Consider the following 25,718-nt stretch of genomic DNA (forward strand, 5'->3'; position numbering starts at 1 on the left):
TTTCATGATCATTGTGAAGAATATTAGCATGAAGGAAAACGAACAAGAAAAAAAGTTTCTTGCAATAAAATTTGGACCAAATATTTTCCAGATGCACATCAGGAATGAATTTGTCTTACTGTTCTTAATTTCAGTATAGGTGAGAGATTTCCTTTTGAAATGTTTCCTTGCTGCCCTCCCAATTCTTCCTTGACTCTGCCTTTGTAATTCACTTCTATCATAAAACTGTAATCTGTAGATGGAATCAAAGGGATTCCCACAACACCAATAAAAGACGTTGAGGCAAAAGGAATAAAAGAAAGAGAGTGTGTGGTGAACTACTTTAACATACATTAAATGGTATTTTGTAAGCCTCTAAAGGAATGTAAGGGAAGTAATATTAACTGTTTGGAAGGGGTTTCTAACCCAGCAGGAAAGCAAAGATTCCATATTTCAAGATTCTGAAGCAAAGAAGCCAAGGGTATGTTTCTCACAAACTTCCAAAAATGTAAATTATGTATTTAATCTGCACCTGTACCTTACCATTGTGTATGTACAAACATGTATGTGCAAACCCATACAAAATATTCTCCCTCCACCATAATACACACAGACCACAGTAATTCTAATACTAAAATGCTGAATTTATTGACTAGGATTATTGACTCATCCTGAAAATACTTTAGAGTTTGATTCCAGTTTAAAGGAATAAGTGTTCCCTTTGCTACACATATCCCTTGGACTACATGCTTATAGATTAATCACAAGCCTGCATTTGTGAACCTTACAGTAAACCTGAGCCTACAACACGAACTCTGCAGCAGGCTTACCTGAGTCTGTAAAAAAGCCTGAACTACTAATCAAACAAATTGTAGACAAGCACAACTTTAGTTATCATATTTTCATCATTATTTTTTGTGGCTCCAAGACTTCAGTCATTTCACATTGAACACACAGTCCCTGGTACCTGGGGTGAATGGCTGAGTGTGCCTCTTCCTCCCAGACATCTGCGAGGTCAGTGCAAACCCTCAGCCAGCAACAACCTCACCCCCACGGCCAGCCTCTGTCCTGCTTCCCACAGGACAGCTGGCGGGGCAGTTCCTGTTCCAGCTCTGGGAGAGTTTCAAGCAAGAATCCTGTATCTGCTCAAAAGCCCACTTCCAGTCAGGGAGTTCAGTGAAGGCTGACCAATCAGGTGGGACCCCAAACAGCAGCAGTCTTTGAAAGCTAGAGAAGGTGAGGACTTAGAGCCAAGGACAGTATCACAGCAGGTGTGACACAGGAGTCATGAAAAACTGGAAACCAACCAAGCAAAAATATTTCTAGAAAGTGCTCTGGACAGTGTGCTGCTGCCCACAAGTCCTGCTGTCCTGCTGGGGGAATCTCCAGTGAGTACCCAGAGCAAATAAAGACTTTGACTGATCTTCAGACCTCATCTGGTGCACCCTCCACGTGGTGTAGAACTCTTAAAATATTGTGGTAATCTGAAAGATGCCATGAGCAGCAGGGCTAAAGGAATCTGCCAGGTGAGTCCTGCAGTCAGTCTTTAAGGTCAGAAAGGCACAAGTGGAAGCTGGAGGGACCCACCTGAGTGGCAGGAGTCAGAGAACAAATAAAGAGGTGAGATGGATGGAGGGACCCCACAGGGCACAATGGGGAGAAAGAAGAGGGCTGCTTCTGTTCAGTCATTTGCAAGCTGCAAGAATTGTGAAAGATCAAATGTCTCAGCTCAGCATAGGATTTCAGACCAGGCTGAAAGCAAGCCCTCTTTCCTGACCGTCAGCATGGTGTGAAGAGTGGGGCTGGGGTGAACACTTGTCTTTTCCTGCTGTAAGCATGCTGCAATGCTTTCGGCATCAGGAAAGCCACACACACACACTTGACAAGCATTTTTCCCCACACTGTGGTTTCCTCCAGCACTGACACATTTATTTCTCTCCATTCATTATATTTTCCCAAATGATACTTAAAAGAAAAGCTCTATTTAAAGCACCTGCTTCAGTGAACAGGGAATTAAAAGCCCTACGCTGGTAGACCTCAGTTATCTCACACACTCCTGCATGTTAATGATTTCACAGCAGCGTAACATCAGCAGTACAAGGCTGCTCTATCCACAGCCTACAGCACCATAATACCAGTTCTGCCTGCCACACACAGCATGATCTTTATCTATCCAATTCTGATGCTATTTTAACACTCTACAGCAAGATATGTAAGAATTGTACAAAGGGCTTTGTACATCCATGGCTTTCTTGGAAAATACCTAAAGACTTTAACTTCACCCTCCAGTTCACTCCTGGAACACATATTTTCTTTTTGCATGACTTACTGGGGAACCCTGTGGCTGTTAAAACCCTCTAACAGGAAAAGTGTTTCTGATAAGCCCATATATCCACCAATTGCCAGGCAATATCTCACTTTAAAGCACATCTAACTACAAAACTGCACGTTCCAAAGCACTTTGCTTTGCTGCTCCATGATGCAAAGTCAGTTTATCCAGCCCAGACCTGACTGTCACAGATGTTTCACAAGCCATTTATCTCCACGGTCTCTTCCTAACTGTTGGTGACAATATCACGGCATGCACTCAGGTGTTTCGCATGCACACATCCCCTGAAACTGCCATTTCCCCTAAATGCATCTATTATTTACGAGATACTTGACGGGGCTCCCAATGGCAGAAGTCGTGAAAAGGTCTCCCGCTGCCAGGCACAGCGGGGTGAGAGGAAAACATCTTTGTTTAGTCCCTGAACTTACACAGCGTCACTGCAAAAAATCTCAGAGAGTAAGCAACAGATTTGCTGCCCCGCAGACGTGGATAATGTCGGGTAAACCCGACCGCCAGCAGAAAGCCGATTTCTCACCACGGCACAAAGCCCCCCTTAGGTGGTCCCCTAGGGCAAACCGCTCTTTACGCCGTCGGGAGGCAAAACTCTACCTCTGTGGGCAGAGTTTTCACTCCGGGCTGCTGTTCCTATCCGTCGGAGGATGCCTGGCCCCTCGGCTGCCGTCGCAGCACCGCAGCGCTTTCCCCACGGGCGGGGACGAGCCGGGACTCTTCCCCTCGCGCAGCTCCTTCCCTCCGCCCCAGCCGCCACCGAACGCCACGGAGGAGCCCTGCCGGGCACTCCGCCGCCACTCACCCCTCTCTCCCGTCTGGAGGGCGCGGACGACGTCGTCGATGTCGAGGTGCCGGCTGGTCTCGTCGAAGCTGTGCACGGCCATGTGGAAAGCCTCCTCCTGGAAGACCACATGGACGCCCTCCATGGCGAAGTAGCAGCTGCGCTCGGGGTTGCTGTCGCTGTAGAGCAGCGTGGCCCGGTTCCACTGGTGGTGGCGGAAAAGGGCCAGCAGCATCTCTCCCATCTTGGCGTAGGCGGGCGCGACGCGGGTGAGGTGCGAGTACTCGCCGCCCTTGGCGCCGAAGCCGGCGGCCAGCGCGCCCGCCGACAGCATCGGCACGTCCCAGTGCGCGGCCAGCCGCGCCACCGGCGCCGCCGCGTACTCGCACACCGGCCCCAGCAGCAGGTCGGGGCGGCGGCGCTGCAGGGCCACCATGTCCACCAGGCTGAACAGGGCGCGGTTGCCGCACGCCGAGTCCTCGTAGGTGATCTGGAAGGCGTAGCCGGGCGGCAGACCCGTGCCGCTCTCCCGAAGGCTCCGCACCGCGTACTCGATGGCTGGCCGCACCCGCCCCAGCGAGAAGAGGTAGGCGTCGTCCTGCGGCAGCAGCACCAGCACCCGGATCAGCTTCTCCTCCTTCTCGCCCGCGGGGCCGCCGCCCAGCGCCGCCCGCGCCGCCAGCACGCAGCAGAGGCTGCCGAGCAGCCAGGGCGGCATCGCGCCCGCCCCCCCGGAGACGCCCGAGCTCCGGCAAACTTTTCGCCCCCCCCTTCCCCGCCCGCCTCGAAATTGTTCGGTCGTGCTTTATTTCTCAGGTGTTTGGCGGATTCACAACCTGCCCCTCCCCACCCCGCTGGCGGGTCACGGACGGAGCATCTCGGCTCTGCTTTTCTCGTTCTCTTATAGATGGACGACTATTACTATGATCACTTTCCCCCCCACGCCGGATTCCCCCCGCGGGGCTGCCGGGCTGCGCCCTCCCCGCTTAAGTAGCGCGGGAGCGGCGGCGGCGTCTCCGCACGCCCGGCGCGGCGCGGCCGGGTTTGTGCGCAGGGAGGAGCCGGCCCGGGCGCTCCCTCCCTGCGGCCCCTCCCTGCGGCCCCCCCGCCCCGCACACCTCCGCGGCCGCGCGGGGGGTGTCCTTATCGCACGCATCCAACGCTCATGTGTGTGTTTCGCCTACCTTCCTGCTCGGCTGCTGCGCTGCCTTGCCGAGCGAGTCCCCGCGGTCGGGCCCGGGGAGTAAAGGAGCCCATTGCACTACCGTTTTTTTCTTAAATATTCTTTGGGGGCTGTTACAGACCGCTTAAGCTGTCCTTTACTGCTTGAGGAAGGCTTTTGAGGCATCCCGAGGGCTCGGGGGTTCGGTGCTCGGCAGGGTTGGGGGATTTGGGGAAGGAGGGGTTGCAGCATCAGCACTAGGGCATGCAGGCGTCAGGGCACAAGCGGGGCTGCCCCGCTCCCATCTCCTCACCCGGAAAGGTGCCCGTGCACAGCATAAGCCAACGGGGAAGTTGACAGCGGATCTGTGGCCCCTGCCTGTGTCCCTTTGGGATCTTTCTGAGCCCCCCGTGCCTAGGAAGTCTGGATGCCGGGTTTTGCCATTTCCCACTGTGTGGAGAGACACAGTTTCATGCCCCAAGCAACAGAGGTTAACATCAATGAAGGAGAGGTCTGAGATTATTTTACTGGGAAAAAGAGAACTTTTGGAATTACTGCGACAACACTGCCTAGTCCTAGGAGCATCCCCGTTGAGTTCTACTCACTGGCTTAAAACTGCTATGTTTCAGTTTTTGTTAGCCTTTTCTGAAATAAAGTGATGTGAAATGTGCAAGATGTTTTGTGAAAAAGGCCTTGGAGCACCTGATGCTTTTTGACTGCAACAGCCTAAAGGATGGTGCTCGGTGGAGCTCTGTGTGCCCTGTAGCAGCATGCATCCTGAAAGCCAGAGCAGGGCTGTACTTTTTGATGTTTTACGGTTGCTAGAGAGTGCCAGGTTTGTGTTTGAAAGGGGAGAGAACTGCTCCTGGCTTTACAGAAGGGGTTTGTTTAGTTCAGCACAGAGGTCGTTGTCAGGGCAGTATGTGTAAACTTAACTTTTGTTGCTGCCTTCGCTGTGCAGGCTGTGAATGGGAAACCTGCACTCCTGTGGTGACCATCTGCTCACCTTTAAGATGCCTCAATTAAATAAAGCAAGCTCAAAGCGCTTGTGCAATTACAACGGAGAAGTGGAATGAAAACAGCAGATAACATGATGTACAGAAATAATCATCAACATTTATCTAACAAGGCTCGGTAAAATAAAGAAGCTCAGAAATTCAAAGATGGGTAGTGTCTCTGAGAAATGTGCCTCTCGTAGTTTTATTTGATTACTGAATCAAACTTCAGAGTGTTCTTGAAGATTACATAAACATCCACCCTGGTGAAGCTGGTTTTGTGTGTTCCTGTGCTGTAAGTTATGTTAGGCATTTTTTGTTGTAAATGACTCCATATAACATAGAGGAGATTAAGCAGAATGTTACAATATACAACACACCAGCCATCTTTACCACAAAGCTTGCAAAAACATTTTCTTAGGACACATTTTGAAATGCTGACCTTTGTAGTCATTGCTTTATGGTGACCCAACAGATGTGTTTACAGCACCAAAATCTGGTCGGATCTCTCTTGATTTCCTTCTTCCCCCAACAGAATATCTTTTTCATTTTACATGAAAAAGACATTTTACATGTGAGCTCCATACTCTCCTAGCTGTCTTTTTTGAGCATAAGCTGTGTAAACACAACAGAAGAGATAGTAATCCCATAAATCACAGGGCTACTGCCCCTTTACATGGGCTGCTCCTTGTGAGGTAGAGTACTGCTGGGAATGAATCAGAGTGGGAGAAGCACGGCCAGCATGAGGCAAATCAAGAAACAAAAGGCATCTAGCCAGTAGCGTGTTGCAGTAGTAGTGTCAGAGTCCAATTTCAGTGTTTTCATAAAAACATTTGCCCCACAGAATGTGGCTCTTGCTCACCTGAGTAATTGCATTCATTGTTATGGGAATCGGTGTCTCTGTGGGCCTAGAGTGCTATAAACATTTTTGTTACTCTTTGCCTGAAGTGTTTCTGTAAAAAAGAATCCCAGCCTGTGATGGCCTTTTATTTTTCTGAGCCAAGAAGTTATGCATGAGAATTTACTTGTTAATCCCAATTCAAAATGTCACTTAATAAACCATCATCAGTTCACTCACAGTATTTTTCATAGCTATAAATTCAACATTTCTCCACAGACATTATTTTTTTCTGCTACATAACTGCTTTTTAATAGGAACAAATCCTGCAGTTGCAGATTTGTAGCAGGCAGAATGCCCACAGACTGCAGTGAGAAGAGAGATTTCAGAATAGCCCATTAAGGACTAAAGTAATTTCAGACACAGGCTATTTTCTCCCCAGAAATAACTCAAACACAAGTCAAGAATCACTTGACTCGCTCCAGCTAGCATTAGCAGCATTCTGAGCTGCCTGATGCCAGTTCAGAATTTTTTTCACAGATAAGTTCGCTGAAAACACAGTCCCACCTACAGGCTGAAAAGATGAAATGCTTTACCATTGCCTATACTGCAAATATACCCAGGCACTGAGACTTGCAAACTCTTTCCCTGTTTTGCAAGGTCTATTATCTTCTTATTTTAAGGAATCTATACTCTTTTGGAATGCACCTAAATGATTTCTAAATGCATCATGATGTATCTTGTGTATCTTTTTGTGTTCTGTGACCTTACCTTCATACATGTCTGTTATGTAAAAAACCAACATGGTTTTCAGGTGAAAATACGGCCGCATGAAAGATGAGCCAATCTGATGCTAAAAAACCAGAGGGAAATGTGAATTTATTTTTTCCTTGTGACACCAACTTCTGTGGAGATATAAGAACGACAAGGTCACAAAAATGCACACAAAACATAGATGTACATACATACAGATATATATATATATATCTATACACACATAGATATACATACATGCATAGTAATAACACTTTGTTACTGTTGCCATCTGAACAGATTCCACTTCACAGCAGAAAGAAAAGGCAGGCAGGTAGATGTCATTTTTATTTTATGAATGAGATGCTAGGATGCAAAAGACTGGCTCCCACTCTGTTCTTTTCCAGAAATAATAAAGGTTAAACTTCTTGTCATGAATGTTTAAGGAGGAACAATTCTTCTTTTCTGCTGCCTGCCACTCCAGACAACATGCAACATTGGCAAAATGCAATGTGCAACATGGCCAAAATGCAACATGCAACGTGGGCAAAATGCAACTTTTTACACAGCAAAGAATAGTTGCATTATTCATTAGTGTTTATAGAACGCTTGTGTTTCCACTGAAGCCTATGAAAGAACATAATGGTGAGAAGTTGACATCACAACCCTCCAGATAACTTTAATTTCTAAGAAAGATGTTTTTGCAATTATTTTCACTTTTAAAAAGTCTACCTACGTTACCTATTTTGAAAGTACTTGTAGTCAGGATTGTAATATTAAAAATGCAACTATTGCATTCTTTTTAACAGTGTAACCTTATACACTACCTTAAGTCATACTGCCTCTCTGCTAAACTCACTTTCCTCTTCTGACTGGACTATATTAGAAAATAATTACTTTGTTCAGGCAACCAGTTTCTGTATTTAGAGGCAATATCTGGATATAGATAATGTCTGGGTATAGAACAGACTTTTTTTGCCAACTAAACTAAATTAGAAGGATCTAACTAAACTAAATTGGCTTGGATCCAAGTTGTTCCTGTGATTTTCATTTTTGTTTTCATTTCCACATGTCTTAGATAGGTCAGCACTGGATGGTCACTGGAGTGCACAGGATGGTGGCCACCTTGCTCCTCATGTGCATCTGCCTCCATCAAACAGCTGTATCATAGTGTGAGATAAAGAGTGAGTGGTGAAATACAAACACCAGCTGTACCTTACCAATCTAATGGCATTTCTGTCCAGAGGATTTTAAAGGTTTTGGAGAGCAAAGATCTTTTCTGCTTGAGATCTAGTAACACTACAATATGTACCCATATTGCTTGTAAAAGAATAGTTAGAAATACTATCACGGTGTCCCTCAAAAAGAGAGTTGGGATCGGACATCCCAGACCACTGACAGCCAAGGAGCTGCATTGCTGTTATGTGTAATCTCAAGACAGAAACTAATCCAAAGTCTACTTTCACATGCATTCCCATATAAGAGAAACAGAAGTCTCACAACATAAAGAAACCAGACATCTATGCTTTGTCAGGATATTCAGCTCTGCAGAATGTGTCAGTTTACACAGTAATGTCGCCCCAGGAACTGATTGATCTTTAGAAGTACTCTGAGGCAAAATGTGGATTATTTTTTTAACTAAATCAACTCATTGATATGGTTTGTGGGTGTGTTAGCACAGCAGAGCAAGAGATCTGAAACAAGAGCAGCAAAATGCCAGAGATGAGAGACAGGAACTTCTTAGTGGAAATTAGTACTGAGATCTCTGTATGTCTTTTCTCTTGCATGTTAGTTAATGATTAAATTACAGGGAATGCATAGAAAAAACATTTTTAATCCTACTGACAGGTCTTATTCCACTGAGCTGATACAAAAATATTTAAAATATTTAATTAAATCAAAATAAATTATATTAAATAAACTTGTCCTTTATGGGTTCTGTAATTTCCACTTTATTAAAGTACTAATGCGGTTTAAAAAATTAATGTATGGACTTGGTGGAATGCACAGTTGTCATTTGTCATCACATCACAGGAATGGGAACAAATAAGATTACTGAGTGAGGACAAAAGCTCCAGGAACAGATGAGTTGATGGAGGAAGACAAAGTGCAGAGCAGAGTGGGATGCCAACAGTCAATAAAGAGACACAACAAAGCAAATAAAAAAAGGAGACCTTACAATTAATGGCAAACTGGCCATTTCACACATCAGTTAATGTAATTTAATCATAGCAAGTTGGATAAGGGCTCAAAAAATAAAGCAAACAGTACTTCACAGGTTCTAGTTCCTGCTAAAAGGCACAACTCAGCAGTGATCACTTCTGACAGAAGCAGAGCAAGAGGAAATGGAGGTGTCCTCAAGTTCTGTGCAGAGAGAGAAAGGCCTTTTGGAAGTGTGGCTTCTATTTGCACACTGATAACAGAGACCTCTGGAAAGTGATTCCAGAAATATAAAGAAATATTCTTTATGTGCAGTTTGTCACGTATTTCTTAAGAGCCTGCTTGTTCTTTCCATTAGTTTTATATTTTGCTCTTTCTGACAGCATAAGTCTTTTTATCATACACACACAGACAAAAAACCTGCTTGAAAATATTTAATTCATTCTCCTGTATGTACACTTGTAGACTAAGGTCAAAAGGACATAGGCATCCCTTGTGTTTGTGAAAAAAAAATTTCCTCATGTCTTTTGTTGCCAAAGCAGACAGAAAGAGCAAACGTATGCAGTGGTGGAAATGTTAGCAGGAGTTAGACATCTTTCTGAAGAAGTAAGCAATTCTTCACTTCCTTTTTCCTCCTAAATTTTCCCAACAGTTTTCACATTAAGAAAAGGACAGAAAATATTGGGGTTTAATTCTTTTTGCCTTCAACCTTAATTCTTATACTGTTCTTCTTTTAACACCAGACAGATCTTTTTAGGCAGATGTGTTTGGTCAATTTAATTTTCTCAAAGGCAGCTGGGAGCTGGTCCAACATAGGACAGAGAAGAGCAAGACCCCAAAGTAATTTGTAGCTGAAGCAGGACTATTGAGTTATTGTGTACAACTGCCACAATCAATAGGACTGCCATGAGTAAAAAAAAAGGCAAAAAAAAAGACTTAAGGTCATGCCCATTCTGGCAATAGTTGATGTGAAAAATGGGGCTTTCTGGCTGGTTTCTGCTGCCAGACTTTACTGTCCTTCCAGATATGTCAGGACAAGTGTGTGTAATTGCTATTTACCCTCATTCTGTCAGCCTGATTTGAGTGTAAAAGGTGTTTCTGCTAAACTAGGTCACTAAAACCAGACTAGGGAGCGGATCCATATGAAGAAATGCCAAAAGGCTAGAGGGGGTGATAATCTCTGGTGGAGGAAACAGCTCCAGGTGAGCTGCAATAACAAATTTCTTATCCCAAGGCAGCTGCACCTGAGATGGCATATTAGGCTCAGGTGATACAAAACACAAATAAAGGTAGAAAATACATATCTTTTACTGTATTTCTTTCTCTTGTGGTTAACCCTTGGTGTCAATATTAAACCATGCCATTTTTTAAAGGAGTGATTGAACCTACGATGTGAAAGGAGAGCTTTATGTAGCAACATGGGCTGTGTTCAATGAATGATGCAGTGCTTTCCTTGTAAGGGAGAATCACAAGAAGACAGAGCCAGAATCATGCTAAACTAATGGAGAGACATCAGGGAGACATGAGAGCAATGACAAGTGCAGCTAGATGAATTTATTGAAACAAAAATAATTAAAATAGGCTGCATCAATTACTGAATACTTCCATGATTAAATGAAACTGTGCTAAACTAGAGGATATTTCAAGCTGGTTCTACCCTGATTTTACCCTGTGTTTAGTTCTTGCCCAGAAAGTCATAAGTCATTAATGAGGGAGGAAAGAGTACATGTTAAAAATCTATGACCAATGAACTGGAGAGGTAGTTTGAAATCAAAGAAACAATTTGCTACTGCCCAGTGCTTTTCTGTTCAGAGAATTGTAGAGAACGACAGGACACAGTATGGAATGGAGCTGCTTATCCTAAAAAGCCACCAACTGAAGGCAAGTGAGCGATACTGAGCTGTCATATCAAATAAAGTGCTCTATGTCAGGTCTGAGCCATAGTTCTCTCTGCTCTACAGGAATATTGTGCTTGTCTTAAGCACCATTGTTTTGAGAAAATCACAGACTGAGAAGGGAAGAACCGTCTGGAAGCATGTTTCCTGAAACAGATTAAAATATTAAGTTTGCTTAGTCTAGGAAAGAAAAGACTGAAAAGATATGTTGTGGTCCTTCCATATGGAGCAGATGTTTCAAACATAGTGATGAGCTGGTTTTTCTGTTCCATGCTATTGCCAAGACATCCCATCTTATTCTTCTAGGTGCATTGTGAATAATTTAAATTTTGTATGTCCCCTTGGAATATCTTTTTCCTCTAACCAGCAAGTAAGAATGGAGTCCCTTCTGCCCTCTATCCCTGTGGTTATAAAACTTTGAAATCATTTTCCAGTTTAGTATTATTTTTAGTAATGTTCCAAATACTTCCAAGTGAAAAGGACACAAAGAAAAAAGCTTTTATATAACTTGTCACAAGAGGTCTGACAAAATTCACAGTTATGATGTACCTCTTTTCATCAGCTTTCATGTGTTCCTTTATTTGAAGCAATGTTACTGGATTGTGTCCATGAAACATCACTAAAAAGGGATGTTAATGAGAACATCACCAGAACATTTGAGTCATAGCTAAAAAGAGAAACCAAGAACAGACTTTTCAAATAAAATAAGTTTTTCTGGAAGCGTGTGAAGTTAGGTCATTACTGCAATGAAAAATATGGTCAAAGAGAAAAAAAATCCTAGAATGCAATATCTGACTTCCCTGTCTTGTCTGCAATTTCCTCCCAAAATTGTGAGATGGAGCCTTAGCAGAAGATAATGCAAGCATTTTTCACATCTCGGTATCTGGAGATAATTTCTAGTGCTATGGAGTATGACAGATATTGCCTGGAGTAAGAAACTGAGTCTGGAAAATCAAAGGTTATGGACTGTACCCAGGAAATTACTGGAAACAGCATTTCCTGCTTCTAATGGCATTATGTAGAAAATTGCTCCATGTGCCATGTCATACCATGGCATAGAAGACTTTGCCCACAAAGAACATGGAGAAACACCTCAATCTCAGTAATGTGAAAATCAGTGTTTTTTCTGGTAAGAGTATCAGAAAGGGTTTTTTTGGTGTGGGGTTTTTGGGTTGTTCGTTGGGGTTTTTTGGTGCTAATTATTTCTTAAATTTTAGAAATTATAAAATTTATCTTCTAACTGTATAGGTACTACATAAACATATCCATGATCTGCCATTACAGAAAAATAAAATGTTATTCTGAGGGGAAAATTATCAGTGATATCTGTAAGAAAAAAAAGGAATTCCATTATTACAAATAATAATGTCAAACCCCACATTCTCAGACTCTGAATTCTGAAATGCACACTAAAATGAATAATACTATATACATATAATATATAATAGATAATGGATAATAGCTAATAGATAATACGATATATATTATATATTTTATAATAATTTGGGGGGGGTTAAGAACAAAAGTTTAATAATAAAGTAGTTTGTATTCTGAAAAATTACATATACAACCAAAAAAATTTTATGTAGTGCAATAACTTGGTGAAACACTCAGTTAAAGTAAAAGCTAGTTTTAATTTAGTTGCAAAAACCAAGGATGCTTCCAAGATCCAGAAGTTTGGCAAAAAATATACCAATGTGATTTTTAACATTTAAGGACAGTCATATTTAAAGACAGTAAAGGACACATTATTTTAATTTTTTTCTTAGTTTATCATCCGTCCTACTCACTACACAAAATAGCAAACATTTTATTTTCCTTGTAAAATGACTGATGCCTCACTGTTTGATAACTTACAAACAGGAAATGGAAGGCAGGAGCTCAGGATCCACATCTCACAGCCCACTCATAAGACAGAGTGGAGACCAGAGTGGGAGTCACATCTGCAGACAGCACATCTTTTTCTGAGAGCAGTATCCAAAAGCAAAGCTTTAAATGAAAACAACAAGAATTCTAAGTGCAAATCCTACTGGAAAATAGAATCATAGAGTAGGAGGAATCTGCTGTTATACTGTGAAGCAGGGGAAGTTCATATTAAAAGTAGGAGTTTGGAAAAGTATCTTAATCCTAGATATATCAATTAAAAATGGATTAACAATGCACCCTCCAAAATGACACGTCTGAGCTCTACAAAAAGAAAACAGGAAAGAGCTGAGTTTGTTTGGGTGCATGCACACCTACTACTTTTTATGATGTGAGACAAAATATTGCTGGCTCAGCTATACATGCTAAGTGCTAAAACATTTAACCAAGTGAACTAGGCGTAAAATTGAGATGCAAGGCAAATGAGACATGAGTTACAATTGGTATGTTTGTTATGAAGAAGCAGAAAGCCAAATCTTGTTTTATTGGAGGGAGAAAAATTCAGGGAGGGAGGGAAGAGAAAATCACCCAGCATCTCGCTCCTTTAAAAGGCCTAAGGATTCCTAGTAGAAGTCTGATGCCCATCTGATGTCATGGAGTGAACCCTGGTTTGAAGTTGCGCCTGGAATGTGTAACCTCTGGTCTCAGCACCTGTAACTATGAGCAATGAAACTGGTTGTCTCCTACATTTTACCAAATACACCCTTATTGTGGTCTTCTCAAAAAACCTGCCTGGCCTTAGAGAACAAAGTAATTTGAATGATTACAGAACAAAGTAATTTGAATGACTCTGAGTAATTTGAATGTATTATCTCCACTGCTGCAAGTATGAAGTGGGTAAGAGGGGAAAGTGGAGAGGAACTGCATCCTGGGGAACGGAGGTGGGATGAGGCTGTCTCTGTGCCTCTGTGTTTTCAGTTTACAAAAGGTCTGGGATTTCTGCTGTTAGTGAGGATTTTCTCCCTAGCATGCATGAGCGTGTATCTCTCCTGGAAAAGGCAGAAATAAGCCCAGTATTTGGGCAAACCTCTTGGTGAATGAAGATTACCAGACTACAAACGATAGTGTCTGTACACAAAGCCATCATGGACATAGAACCAAACCAAAATGGTCTCCTTTTTTTGTGTGTGAAATACCAGTTATTTTTCTTGCTGTCCTAAAAACATTAGTATTTTAATAATAAGTCACTAGAAGCAATATCAAGAAGCAATATCAAGCAATATCAAGCAATATCAAGAAATATGAAGTAATATCAAAAGTCATGGCTTAGATTTAATTTTCCTAGCATGTTCCTGTTTGAATCAGAGCTTCAGTTATTTTCACAATATTTAAATATCATATTTATTTTTTTGTTTACATTCACACATTTTCCAATTTCTGAATATACATTTCTAAGACTGTTATACTAGACTTCTAAAAAGTTTACTGCTTTGTTGCATTAGCCCAGGGGAAATTAATACAAGAGAGAACTGCATGAAAGTATTTCATTTCTTAAACCTGAGATTCTCATATTTGTATGTTTTCTTAATTTTGAGATAATAACTCTTTGCTTGAAGTGGGCTTATGGAAATCCACTAGGCCTGGAATTCAAATTATATATTTTTAATCCTCAACATAAATGGGTGGTATTCATACAATTCTATTTTCAAATTAATTCAGAGTTTGTGAAATTACTGGATACAGTGAATATAGTTGATTTAATGTACACAAATATGAACAAACCCAGACATTTTACAGAAAACCGAGTGAGTGCTATATTACAAGTCAGATGGTTTCCTTCGAGCAGCTGGTGCAAGTAAACGGTGTAAAGGTGTTACATTCATTGCTCTAAATCTTTACTTGCATTTTGATTTCATTTTGATCTTTAGTTTTCCTAAATGAAATATAAGCCAAGTAACCCTGCAATTCCACTAGAAATTTCTGACCGTATTTTCCCTAACAAACTTCTCATGAAACAGAAACATCTATTCATTGCTGATAATCATTAAAGCACACTGAAATCAATTTAAACTATTGGAGTAAGGCTGAATTTAGAAGCACATCATTAATTACACTGTTTAAGAGCGAAGTCAGTGAAGCATTAATTTAATTTTGTGCTTTTTGCCATAAAACCTACTTCCTAAAGCCAAGAGCAGAGCGGAATTTGTGTCTCAGCATATCAGCGTGTTTCTCTGCTGCCATCTTCTGGCACAAGAGAAAGTTCTACAGTTTCCCAATTGCTTTTGAAATACTTAATTGTTTTTTCTCTTGAACAGCATCAGTACACGTTTTTGTTCCATTTTGGCCTTACATAATTTATCTATAAGTTTTGCAGTGTCTCTTAGCCACTTGTAATTTGTCCACCCAAAAAAGATTTTAGGAGACCGGCAAATACAAAGATTAGTATTATAAAACAAATGCCCTTTGTATTACTAAACATTGTATTTCTACAAAAGAATGTAGATATATTATTAAATTTATCTGTTTAGTAAATGTTTTTGCCAATATTTATGCTGTTCATACTTTACTTTCAGACCACAAAAGAACTATCTAGATCTAGGCCTGATTCTGTCTTTAAGTTCTTATTTACTACACCTTACCATTTTCATATTTTAACAAATAGATTAAAATATTTGCATTATTTTCTACATTTGTGGTGAAATGGCCCAGTGACATTCTTTCAACCATCCTTCACCGCTACATAACCACATATTTGAAAGCTATATAAAACATCCTTTTTTTCCCTGAACCTTTGGCTCATAGCACTTAAGTCCATGGAGGATAAGGTGCCCTGATATCCATCTGGGAACACTTAAGACACTCTCAACTCCTCAATCACTGCTGCAGATGAAGAGAAGGCAGCTATTTCAGGAGGCAGAATGGTAGTTTTGGGTCCTCTGCAGGCAGCAGAAGTCCAAGGCAAGACCTGACCTGTGATTTACTCTCTTCAAAGTAAGGATGTTGTGCCACGATTTCCTGAAAACATGAAATCTGGTGATGAACATCTTGCTTAAACTGGATGAGTTCACTGGTATACCAGTATGTCTAAGGTTACCAAACACACGTAAGGCCTTGGGACTGGCCACTCTGGGAGTCCACAGCCATCATGAGATTGTGCTGCAAGACAGTAACTTTCCTAAATGAAAATATCATTATTAGAGGAAAAGCAGCAGGAGAGGAGGGAAAGATGGTTGCAGAGTAAAAGTCAAGCCTGAATATCACATCTTTTTCTCAGAGGTGTCTGTAGCTTCCAAGCCACTGAGCTGGGAAGCCACCGGCTTTCCTTGGGACAGCTGCAGGTGATCTTGCGGTTCAAGTCTGACACAGCCATCTCAGAATCTCTTCTGCATATTTTTTCCCCCTCTCCTATGAAATCAGACAGTGGTGAACCCGATTTTTATTTTATTTTAAAAAGTACTCCCAATCACTCATCCATCCTTAATCAAACATCTGTGTCAGGGAGAATGGTAGTGAGGTATCCCTGGGTTCTGCAGTGAGTCCAGAGAAAGGTCAAGGAGCCGGGGAAGAGTCTGGAGCACAAGTGTGATGAGGAGCAGCTGAGGGAGCTGGGGGTGTTTGGAGAAAAGGAGGCTCGGGGAGACCCGATCGCTCCGTACAACTACCTGACAGGGGAGTGTAGCCAGGCGGGAATCCACCTCTTCTTCCAGGCAACAACTGATAGAACAAGAGGATCATCTTCAGCTGCGCCATGGAAGGTTTAGGCGGGACATTAGGAGGAATTTCTCCACAGAAAGGGTGATTCGACACTGGAACAAGCTGCCCAGGGGGTGGTGGAGTCACCGTCCCTGGAGGTGTTCAAGCAAAGACTGGACATGGCACTTAGCGCCGTGGTCTACTTGACAACGTGGCGTTCGGTGACAGGTCGGACTCGCTGATCTCGGGGATCTATTCCAATGAATCAATTCTCTGATTCTTCCCGCGACAGCGAGCGGAGCGCGGTTGTGCGAGCGCCGGGCCGCGCTCGCTGCCCTCATGGGCGCGGACAGAGCATGGGCTGTGTCCAGCCGCCGCACCCCGTGACGGGCCGCCTTCACTCGCACCACCCCAGGGCGGCCCCGGACAGCCCCGCCGCCCGCTGGCCTCCATCGCCCCGCTCCCGCTGGGGCCGGGCCAGCGCCGCCGCCCCCGGTTGCATCAGCCGCGGGCCGAGCGGCGCCTGCGCCGGGCCGCGCCCGCCCCTTCCCGGGCGGCTCCGCGGCCATGGCGGGCGCTGACAGCCAGGTGGGCTCTGCTCCGCAGCTCGGCAGCGCGGGCAGGCGGCAGGAGGCTGGCGGGGGAGCTGGGCCTCTTCCCCAGCCTTTCCCCAGCTCCGAGGGGCGGTGGGGTGTGCCCCAAGGAAAAGGAGCAGGGAGCTGGGGGCACGCGGGCTTTGCGGGACGAGGAGGTCGGGTCTTTTCCGCGGTGTGCGGGGCAGGGGAGGCTTAGAGCGCCTTACGTGTGAGGGACTGCCGGGGCATGACCAAACGATTTTCGCCCTCCGCAGGTGGGTGCTGGGGAAGAGAAGAAGGCAGACTGCGGGAAGAAGAAGATGAAGGAAGGGGCTGGCGATGGAGGGCGGTCGGAGGTGAGCAGCCCCTGGGCCGCGGGGGTGGGAGCATGCGGAGTCTTCGTTGCTGCGCTCCTGACATTGCTACAGTTTGTCCTTCTGGGGTGTTTTATCAGGCGATACAGTTACACCTCCGACAGTGCGCCTTGCAGTGCCGTTGTTGGCTTTTTACGTTAAGTTGCATTGGTGTAATAGGAGAAGAGCTCAGATTCCCATAGCTGGGTTAGGTTATGCTTTTCCCTGTGCCTCTTTGCAGCGGGAAGCAGGCAGCACATCGCCGAGGTGGAGAAAGGCTGCTTAAGGTGCTCTTGTCTTCGAGGTGGGTAAACACAGATCGCTGTGAGCCCACGCTGCCAGTCAGCAGCGGTGTGAGCCAAGTGCATGGCTGTGCCCGGGCGGATGGTCCTGACGTCAGGACACGTGTTTAAACTGGAGTCAGTTCTTGTCTGGGTGGCTCAGGCTAGAGCGCTCCCTCAGCTTTTTCACCTAATAAGAAAGTCTTGCTTTACGTTGAACTTACATTTTTTTTTCTGGTTGACTTTTGTCCTTGTGTAGTTTATTACATGGTGTAGTTGTTTGGTAACATATGTAGTTTATTGAACAGGTGTACAGTGGTACAGATTTCATTAAGCTGAAGCCATGTGGTATTATGACATAATTAATACTATATAATCTGAAATAATGGTGATTACTTGTTACACGTAGCACACAGCTATCACCACATAGTTGCTTATGAATAGCTATTGTGTTGCCATTGTTGACATGATGCGCTATCAGATTAATAATCAGATTAATAATTTTCCTTTGTCTTTATTATATACAGCTAAATCCCTGGCCTGCCTTTATCAATGAGCGTTTGGAGATGTACAATAAACTTAAGGCTGAACACGATGCACTCCTTGCAGAAAGAGCTGCAAATGACAGTAAACCCATTAAAGTTACGTTACCTGATGGCAAGCAGGTTGATGCTGAATCTTGGAAGACTACTCCTTATCAAATTGCATGTGGAATTAGGTATGTTTCTGTTCTGTGAAGCTACACAGTCGTTTTCAGACACTGAGTTTAAGGGGATGGGTAATGTATAATTATTTTCTTTGTAATTTATCTCAAGTCTTCTCAAAGCATCTTGTATGCAATGAACTGAAGGTAACTAGCAGGGTTTTAGTTTTGGAGTGCAGTTTTCTTTTGCCTCATAAAGATGAAGTTTCTGACATTAAATAAGAATAAAACTGAGGTATTTTAGACACATTTTAATAGTGTATTTTTCCATCCAAGTACAGCTGTTGCATTAAGAACTGATTTGCTATTAAATTACCAAATGGAATGTTAGCACTGCAAACCAGTGTGCATTGATCCAAGGAAGATGACTGCTGGGTGATGTTTCAATTGATTACCGAGAAATTTAACAGTATGAGTATTCTTCATTATAATTTGCATGGCAGATATCTATTAAAAAGAGTGTTGCACATCTCCAGGTTACTCATAACTGCTGTGGAGTATTTTTGAATCATACACAGTGAACACCCTGACAGTTAACATTGCAAAGATTGGGTGATTCCTAAAGGTGAAATGCCTCTTTTTAAAATTTTTTTTTCCCCTGTTCATAATAAGGTGCCATGTCATTGGAACCTCCTTTGCTTCTGTGACTTGGGATCATGAAAAGAGTATTTTGCCTAATGGATACAAACAGTAAAACTACTATGTCAAAAATTGTATTTGATAGCTTTTAAAAGAGTATTTTGCTCTTATATTGCAATAGGATTGTGAAGTCAGGTTTGTACTTGGAGGAAGCTGCCTCTAAGCAAAATATGTATGAAGGTTAAGTATATAGCAGGGTTTTCTTCCCATATCCCTAAAATATAAGTAGGATTTTTCATGAATGTTCAAGACTGGCTAAACTGGTTATTAATTTAAAATTTATTTATGGCATTATATCCACTCTGAGCACTATAAAGTCTCATTCACACTGGAGGGCAAATTTGGGGAACTTCTGCTTGCTGATTTCAAAGTACAATGTACTTTCTTATAATTGTGCTTCTGTGTTTGTTCTGTAGTCAGGGATTAGCTGACAACACAGTTATTGCCAAAGTGAACAAGGTGGTTTGGGATCTAGACCGTCCTTTGGAGGAGGATTGTTCCTTGGAGCTGCTGAAGTTTGAAGATGAAGAGGCTCAAGCAGTGAGTATCTTTTGCCAAAACATTTTTTTGTTTCAGGTTTACATTTAACTCAGCCTCTTGCAGTTATTTAAATAAGTGCTGTGTTCAGAAGATGAGGAAAACAGGTTTGTCGTGTAGCTCCTTACTAGCAGAGTTGTGGTACTACAGGTAATGTAAATTCTGCTGTGTACTGGTAGCCAAGTCTGCTTGCAGTTGCTGTAGTTCTTGCTAAAAATTTATATTTTCAGCCTTCATGTTAATGTAAAGTAGGTTTTTTGAACTGATATCTTCAGCACTGATTTTGGGAACAAAACTGAGTACAGTACTTTCTGTGTAGAATCATAAAAGTATTGAGTAGACTGTTCTTTGTCTTTGTGTATGCAAAAGTATCTACTTTTTTATTTTGGCTACTCAATCAGATAAATGTGCCCAGCCAGTAAATTTGTGATTAGGTTCTTTAGAAAAAAAAAATCAGTTGGTACAAGAAACTGTCAGTCAAACTCATCACAGAAGTCTTACATTCAAACCTAGGGTCTTCATATTGGCTTAATCACAGCTCCAAGTTTATGATTTCAATTTGTGCTAACCAAGGCAGACTAATTCTTAAAAGATTTGGTTTTGTCAAAACCTCAGGTGTTCTACAACACCTGAGGAGTGTGCAGGATTTCTTATGCATAAGATTGCTGGAGTAGAACCAGTCTTATGTTGAAAGCACATCTTTTGGTCAATATGGAGATCTGATTGATCAAAGTTCATAGAAAAAAAAAAGGTTTCTGAATTAGTATCTTGACTTCTTGACAATAATGAAATCATGTTTGCAACAGTTGAAAATAAGAATTGTTTGCTACCAGAATGTAAGTTTTCCATTTCCAGTTTTCCAGTGGAAATGCTGCTTTTTATAAACATTGATGCTGAGGATGCGAGTGGTGCTGGCAGGTCACTTCTGTTCTGCACACTGCTCTAATTTGGGATGTGCCTCAAATATCCTTGAAAGCAAGCATTTCAGAAAAGGTTTTAAATGAAACAACTGGAAATGCATCGTGTGTATTCAAGACTGATCCCTTCTTTTTTTACTTCTGTTAGGTCTACTGGCACTCAAGTGCTCACATAATGGGTGAAGCTATGGAGCGAATCTATGGTGGTTGTTTGTGCTACGGCCCACCAATAGAAAATGGATTTTATTATGACATGTTTCTTGAGGAAGGGTAGGTTTTGTATTTTTCTTTATTTAGGAGCTGGGGTGGGTGGCAGTCACAGCAAAATTTCTGCTGTGTGCTTGTTCCTAGAACAAAGTCATATGTACTGCTGCAGATGGCTTAGGATTTTTTGCAGGATATCCCAACCACAGGTTGGTGCGTTGCACCAGGATGACAAATTGCAAATGAAAGCAAAAATTACTCACTTCTCTGGGTGTGTTTATTTTAGGGGTGTATCAAGTAATGATTTCTCTGCTTTGGAAACATTATGCAAGAAGATAATGAAGGAAAAACAAGCCTTTGAAAGACTGGAAGTTAAGAAGGAAACACTGCTTGAAATGTTTAAGGTGGGCTGTTACAGAAGGTTATCTCTAGCCTTGTGCAAGTATTTGTAATTTCAGAGCATGTGTTACTAGTGGTAAAAGAAAGATCAAATTTTTAAAGGTGATATGTTCTTAGAAACTCATTTTTGATACTTAACAAAAAAAAAAAGAAAAAGTAATTTTAGGTTCTTGGAAGTAGGCATTCTGATTTTCTAAAACTTCCCCGAGGTGATCTAACTAAATTCTGTGAAGCCACATTCTTTATTTACTTCCCAGAAATGTAAATTTGTGACACATCATGTACGCAGTTAGTTGTGTTACCTTGTCTGTAGTGATACTGTGACTGCATATGTTGCTGCTGCGTTCAGAAAGCTTTATAAAACATTTTTAGAATAAGGACTTCTAAAAGAGTGCAGGCAACTCTAAAACCTGATCCTTTCTCTCTCGTATCTAGCTGGAAATAATTTTTCGGCATTCCTGAGGTAGTCGTTAATGAGTTTTCACTGTTAGGACATCAGGAGAATCATAGCATCACTTAGGTTGGAAGGTAATTCCATAGATGTCCAGTCTCATGCACAGGACATGGGATCAGACATGGGGACACTGAGGCCAGGTTTCCTGGGCTTGTCCAGTTGGGCCTTCAAAACTCCAAGGACTGATTTGCACACCCTGCTTTCTGGACACCTTGTTCCACTACTGTCTGTACTCCTGTCTGTCTCTTTTACAGGCCTGATGAAACACAGCATCAGGTTTGCAAATAATTTAAACTGTTGTCCACTTCTCTTTTTGAAACAAGGAATTAACAAGTATGTGTGCTGCTTTTCTTCTCAGTATAATAAATTCAAGTGTCGCATCCTGAACGAGAAGGTCAATACCCCAACTACTACAGTATACAGGTAATTATGCATGGATTGTAGTAGTACTGGGTTTATGGCTCTAGGATTAAATATACCAAATAAATGCTTTCCTTTTCTTAGGTGTGGTCCCCTGATAGATTTATGCAGAGGGCCTCATGTCAGACATACTGGCAAGATAAAGACCATAAAAATTCATAAGGTAAGTGCTGGAACTGTCCTATACAAATATTTTCACTGCAACGCTTCAGATGCATTGCTGCCTTTAGGCTTAGCCAGGAATATACTGTGAAACTGTACATTCCTGGCTAAGGAATTCCAGGTTACTGTGTAACCTGGCCAAAAACTTGGTGTTACAGATTGTGAAAGGGTTGTATGCTAGAATGATATTCACATGGTGTGAAGCCCAATTAGGTGTCATGGGCTTGCACTTCCAGTACAGGAGGGTGAGTTTGGTTTAAAGTTTGGCTGAACTTTGTCAATTAGAATTTATAGTTTCTGCTTAGCTGATGATTATACCTATTTGTGAATAAACAGTTGGAATAGGATAGCTACAAAGCAGATGGGCTTTTAAAAAAGACAAGAGCCTGAAACCATTTTTACTTACTGTATTTACCTTTAAGGATGTTTCTGATCAGTGCTCTGAATTTCACATTAAAACTCTCCTTATTACTTAGTTGTTCCACAGTAATCATTTATTAATAATTGTATGCCTTTTCATAGCAGGCAGAAGTAGTAAAATGTGGAGGCTTCTCCCTTTCTTCAATGTTTAATTTCTTTTTTTGTTCAGAATTCTTCTACCTATTGGGAAGGCAAGGCTGATATGGAATCCCTCCAGAGGATCTACGGAATTTCATTCCCAGATACAAAAATGCTGAAGGAGTGGGAGAAATTTCAGGAGGAGGCTAAAAGCAGAGATCACAGAAAAATTGGGCGGGTGAGACAGCTTTTCTAGTAATGTATTCCAAAAGCACTGTGTGGATATATGCCCTTAATTGAAAGCATCTTAAAGATAGCCTATACTGGCTGCCACAGCCAAGGTGTGACACAATTTTATTTTCAGTTGGGTTATGAAGTCACCTGCTTTTCTCAGGAGCATCAAAGTCCTAAAATAAATAACTTCTTTATTCTTTCAACACAATGACATCCTTATTGCACACATTGATCAGAACAGAATATAAAGACTTCAGTCTGCAACCCATGAATGCTCCAGTCCACAGGCACTGCTCATTCCTACACAATTTGCTGCAGCCTGTTCATGCAGTTCTTTCCTTCTGCATGATTTCAGAATTGGCAGTATAGAGCTGTGTTTTTTGGTTAGCTGGTTCTTGGGTTTCTTTTTTGAGATGGAAACCCCTGTCAGTTAACTGATAGTTCTGAACAGGGTTAAAATGTCTGTTGCTAGTACTTTATGACAAAATTCTGAAGAGCTCCCCATATGCAGATCTCAGGTGTGTGCACAGTTTGTAACAACATTAACCAGCTGTAGTTCACACCTTCAGTTTGTGTGCAGATAATTAGAGAGCTGCAGAAGCAGAATTAAACATTGACAAGTAAACATGCAGAGGGAACTGTGAGGGCACAGTTGGGAGTTAAGTGTAAAGATTTGGCACATCAGTAATGAGTGAAACAGGAAACTGAAAAATTTCCTTCCCTTATAACTGCTGACAGACATAAGAATACTAGTGAAAATGCATCTGGTGTATTGGATATTGCTTTTTTCCCCGTGTTTTTCTTTTTGAAACTCTGTTAGTGATGACCAGTCAGAAGCAATCCATGTGTGAATGTTAAGTGAAAAAGGTAGGGTGCAAATACTAACTTCTTAAAGTATTATTTTCCTGCAGGACCAAGAACTGTTTTTCTTCCATGAGCTCAGCCCTGGTAGCTGTTTTTTCTTGCCAAAAGGAGCTTACATTTATAACACATTAATTGAATTTATACGGGTAAGTAACATCTTTTGGAAATCTTGTAGGAGAAATTGCATGATTTAAAAAAAAATACATAGCAGCATGCTATGTTTAACAGTATCAATAGCCCTTTATTTCAAGTTATCTTTTAATTGTGTAAGCCATGGAACTAAAGTAACCTTGTTTCTTTTAATTGGTTGTGTCACAATCTCTGTGATGTTTTATCAGTACTTTTTATCTGCAGTTAAAGCTGTGGTAAAGGTTCTTTGTCATAGGAATTCTTTGACATCTAACTACTATTAGCTCTACTGAGCTAAGCTCACACTGCTGCTCTTCCATATGCATATTGATTTGTTTTAATAAACATACTTAATTTGACCTTGAAGACTTACTTGTTTTGAAAATATATGTACGAAAAGAATTCTGATCTTCTTGCTCTAAGATTTGAAGTCTGTGTTATTACTGTATATTTGGGCTGCAATTAAATATATCTAGGGTCATGGAGTAATTAGAGACTGCTGCATTGCTTGCAGGGAGGAAACTTGTTCTTCTTGCTTACTTTCTACTAGAGAAATTGTTTGGGGGAAGGGTGTTGGAAGGGATGTATCCTGGCATGTCCAGCTTCAAGTTGATTCTTTCTTCCCCCGTTCCCTTCCTAAGTAATGGGACTTTCATATGGCATCAGTTTTATTTTTTTTTTGGCTGGAGATTGAAGCCTGTACTTACCTTTGTTTTCTTTATTATTTTTTTTATATACTGTGCCTATTCTAGAGTGAGTATCGAAAACGTGGATTCCAGGAGGTTGTCACTCCAAATGTTTTCAACAGCAAACTGTGGATGACTTCAGGGCACTGGCAGCATTACAGTGACAATATGTTTTCCTTTGAAGTGGAGAAAGAAATCTTTGCTCTGAAGCCTATGAACTGTCCAGGACACTGGTAAGTACATAGCAAATTCAGTTTACCAGAGATTGTGCTGATTGAAAAAAAACCCAAGTGAAACCCATTGTGCTTCCTTTGCCTGTGTAATGATAAGGATGGCTACCTTCAGTTACCCATTCTGTCAGGAATGATATATGTCTTGCTGTGTACATGCTCTCTTCACTTGAGACACTGAGAAATGTCTTGTCATCTTACCATCATTAGAGTGACCCCATCATTACTGGGGCATTGTCAGTTTTGTGGCAGTTCAGGCATTCAGCTTTTAAAGCTCAGTTTTAGGAGCTGTTTTATCTCCTTTCTGTGAAGAGGGGAAGGCCTACCAGCTGTTGAAGGAGAATGTTTCCCTGACAAATCTAGATAAGACTGATGTCTCTGTCCACATTACACCAATGGCCTTACAGGCATGTGCTTCATTACTGGCTGCTTCTCCCTGACTGTTCTTTGCAGAATTTTGGTTCTGAATGAGCTTCAAGTAATAAACTTTTCCTTCAGCCTTATGTTTGACCATCGCCCGAGGTCGTGGCGTGAGCTGCCGTTGCGGTTGGCGGATTTTGGTGTCCTGCATCGCAACGAGCTGTCGGGAGCTCTCACAGGACTCACCCGAGTACGCCGGTTCCAGCAGGACGATGCTCACATCTTCTGTGCTATGGAGCAGGTGGGGGCTATTGCTAAGTGAAACTGGGTAGTAAAATCAGGTAAACTGAAATTTCCGTACTTGAGACATGATTTCTGTTATCATTAAGATTGAAGACGAGATAAAGAGCTGTCTGGAGTTCTTGCGTACCGTGTATGATGTCTTTGGATTTTCGTTTAAACTGAATCTCTCCACCCGTCCTGAAAAGTACCTGGGAGATATTGAAGTGTGGAATCAAGCTGAAAAGGTAAAACAGTAATCTTATTCTTTTCTGTGATGTAAAGCTACATCTTCTGTATGACCTCACTGCCTTCTGGGAGGTAGAGTGAAGCT

The 25,718-nt window shown here is 42.0% G+C and overlaps 1 protein-coding gene across 2 annotated transcripts in view; it reads left to right on the forward strand.

Moving 5' to 3' along the window:
* Positions 1-3,216: 3,216 nt before the first annotated feature.
* Positions 3,217-25,718, forward strand: part of TARS1 (threonyl-tRNA synthetase 1) — a 28,666-nt gene continuing 6,164 nt past the window's right edge. The window contains exons 1-13 of one of the 2 annotated variants that reach the window (XM_066569030.1): positions 3,217-3,687; positions 17,311-17,391; positions 18,197-18,387; positions 19,428-19,551; positions 20,614-20,735; positions 20,956-21,073; positions 21,881-21,945; positions 22,027-22,105; positions 22,694-22,840; positions 23,748-23,846; positions 24,582-24,748; positions 25,244-25,406; positions 25,495-25,632. In XM_066569030.1, the coding sequence (XP_066425127.1) occupies positions 3,232-3,687; positions 17,311-17,391; positions 18,197-18,387; positions 19,428-19,551; positions 20,614-20,735; positions 20,956-21,073; positions 21,881-21,945; positions 22,027-22,105; positions 22,694-22,840; positions 23,748-23,846; positions 24,582-24,748; positions 25,244-25,406; positions 25,495-25,632 (1,950 nt within the window). In that variant the 5' untranslated portion in view covers positions 3,217-3,231. Of the gene's footprint in view, positions 3,688-16,992; positions 17,049-17,310; positions 17,392-18,196; positions 18,388-19,427; positions 19,552-20,613; positions 20,736-20,955; positions 21,074-21,880; positions 21,946-22,026; positions 22,106-22,693; positions 22,841-23,747; positions 23,847-24,581; positions 24,749-25,243; positions 25,407-25,494; positions 25,633-25,718 lie in introns of those variants that run through there. The other variant, XM_066569029.1, reaches the window with a different exon arrangement.

This window comes from Molothrus aeneus, chromosome Z, assembly GCF_037042795.1.
Source record: "Molothrus aeneus isolate 106 chromosome Z, BPBGC_Maene_1.0, whole genome shotgun sequence".
In the NCBI taxonomy this organism is placed as follows: Eukaryota; Metazoa; Chordata; class Aves; order Passeriformes; family Icteridae; genus Molothrus; species Molothrus aeneus.